Consider the following 2000-nt stretch of genomic DNA (forward strand, 5'->3'; position numbering starts at 1 on the left):
TTTTCTTGTTTTCTTGTAGGAAGCCTCCTGAGATTTAGACCCTCTCTGGAATCTAGGACAATTTATTAAAACATGTTTTTTCATCTGAAAATCAACTGATTTCTATAAAATTATTGTCAGTGAAAATTTTCTGTTCCAAAGGAGCCTTATCTTTCTTTTTATATCCATATAGAAACATGAATTATCAGTGTCAGTTTGTTTAATAAAAATGACAACGTCAACTTGTAATAAATACATATATACTCCATCACCAAACTTTTTTACTACTTCATTCACTTATGCTCAATGTATTTAAATGTATATAAGTAGTACGTGAGCGTGACAAATCCGGGGAAAATGATCTTGTTCCAATAATCCAATTTAGAGGAGAGATCGGCTGGCGCCGCGCCCGCCGCTGGCCTCCCTCCCCTCCCCCATAAATAGCCGCGCACCCGCTCCACTCCGCTGTCGGTCCATGCCCATCGCCTCCTCCTCTCCTCCCCATTACTCACGACGCGACGCCGACACCAGCTCAGCTCGCGCTCGTTCGGCCGCCTCCGCCTCCTCCTCCCCTGCCGCTCTGCCAGCACCCACCATGTCATACGGCCACGCCTCGCGGCACCGCGGCGGGGGCATGCCCGCCACGACGGTGCTCGCGGCGAAGGTGGCCCTGGCGTCCGCGGCGCTGGCCGCGGCCGCGTCCCTGGCGTGCCTCGCCGTCCCGCGCCTCGTGTCCGTGGCCGGCGCCGTGCTCCCGCGCGCCTGGGCCGTCGCGCGCCTCTGGCTCGTCCCGCCCTACATCTTCGTCACCGTGCACCTCATCATCCTCGTCATCTGGAAGCTCTCCGACCACAGGCACTTCCAGCAGGCCGCCCAGCAGCACAAGGACCCCTGGCCGGTCGCGCAGCACACTCCGCCGCCGGCCGCTGTCCACGGCCACGCCGCGGAGGTGGCGGCCGCCGCCGCACCGGCCGTCAAGGCCAAGGAGGACTTCGGCTCCCCGGCAGGGTACGGCGAGCCCCTGGAGGCCGAGTTCTCCCCGGACTCCGGTGGTGGCGAGTCCTGCGTCACCACGGAGTCCGACGAGGATGCCTCTTCTTCGCCTTCCCCGTCGTCCTACGTCGCGGACGTGCGGCGTAGCCTGGCGCCGGCGCAGGAGCGCGCCGTCCTCCTGGAGCGGGAGCCCTCGCTGCCGTCGCAGGCCGTGGACGCCGACGGCGACGACGATCTGGACGCCACGTGGAACGCCATCATGCAGAAGACGCGCCCCGCTGCTCCCCCTCCCACGCAGCATCAGCAACCGCCGCAGCAGCGTCCGCCTCCGCCGAGGGCCCGGGACCCGTCGGTCGGCGCGGAGGAGATGAACCGCCGGTTCGACGACTTCATCAAGAAGAACCGCAACTCCTTCGGCCGGCAATAGGCGACCTACGATCCGACCCAGCCTCCCCGCCGCCGCCGCCGTACGATACGTATATAGTAGAAGACACATGCGTCTTTGGTTTTTCATGTTGGTGTGCCGCCGAAGAGATCGCCGGAGCGGAGGGAGGCGGGTCATTCGAATCGCCATGCTTAGGTAGGTAAATTATATATGCTAGTAATTTGTGAAAGTGAAACAGCACAGTAAAAATCCGTTCTTGATCAAGATTAGTCGGCTGCTTGATTAGCCGTGATGAGTTGTCGTTTGCGTGTCCGGAGGTTGGCGACGCCTTGGCGTGGCTGCTTTCCGTAAGAAAGCAAGAAATTGGTCGGCTTCTGCGCTAGCAGTCCGGTCCACTTCTTTAATCTTTCCCTTTCGGTGCCACCAAGTGATGGGCTGTGAGATCAACAGTGAGTAGATCAAGTGGGTTTATTTTACTATTGCAAATGTATAAGTCATGGGAAAATTGAGAAGACTTGTAGAGAGAAAAGGAGTAGAGGGCTATATCTTTGGGCTTGGCAGAGTAGACGTCAAGGCAGCGGGTACGCAGTGTGGGTGGTGAAGTCTGGCGTTGTGGTGGCCTTGCAGAGGCGATGGTGAAGTT

At 58.2% G+C, this 2000-nt stretch overlaps 1 protein-coding gene across 1 annotated transcript; it reads left to right on the plus strand.

The window, feature by feature from the left end:
* Positions 1 to 412: 412 nt before the first annotated feature.
* On the plus strand, positions 413 to 1626 carry LOC136497985 (uncharacterized). Its single transcript, XM_066493905.1, has one exon. The coding sequence runs from the start codon at positions 455 to 457 to the stop codon at positions 1397 to 1399; it is 945 nt and encodes a 314-aa protein (XP_066350002.1). The 5' UTR covers positions 413 to 454; the 3' UTR covers positions 1400 to 1626.
* Positions 1627 to 2000: the final 374 nt, after the last annotated feature.

This window comes from Miscanthus floridulus, chromosome 12, assembly GCF_019320115.1.
Source record: "Miscanthus floridulus cultivar M001 chromosome 12, ASM1932011v1, whole genome shotgun sequence".
NCBI classification, from domain to species: Eukaryota; Viridiplantae; Streptophyta; class Magnoliopsida; order Poales; family Poaceae; genus Miscanthus; species Miscanthus floridulus.

Bases quoted from the DNA above. Each gene is read 5' to 3' on its own strand.
- LOC136497985 (XM_066493905.1), top strand. From the start codon at position 455: ATGCCCATCGCCTCCTCCTCTCCTCCCCATTACTCACGACGCGACGCC.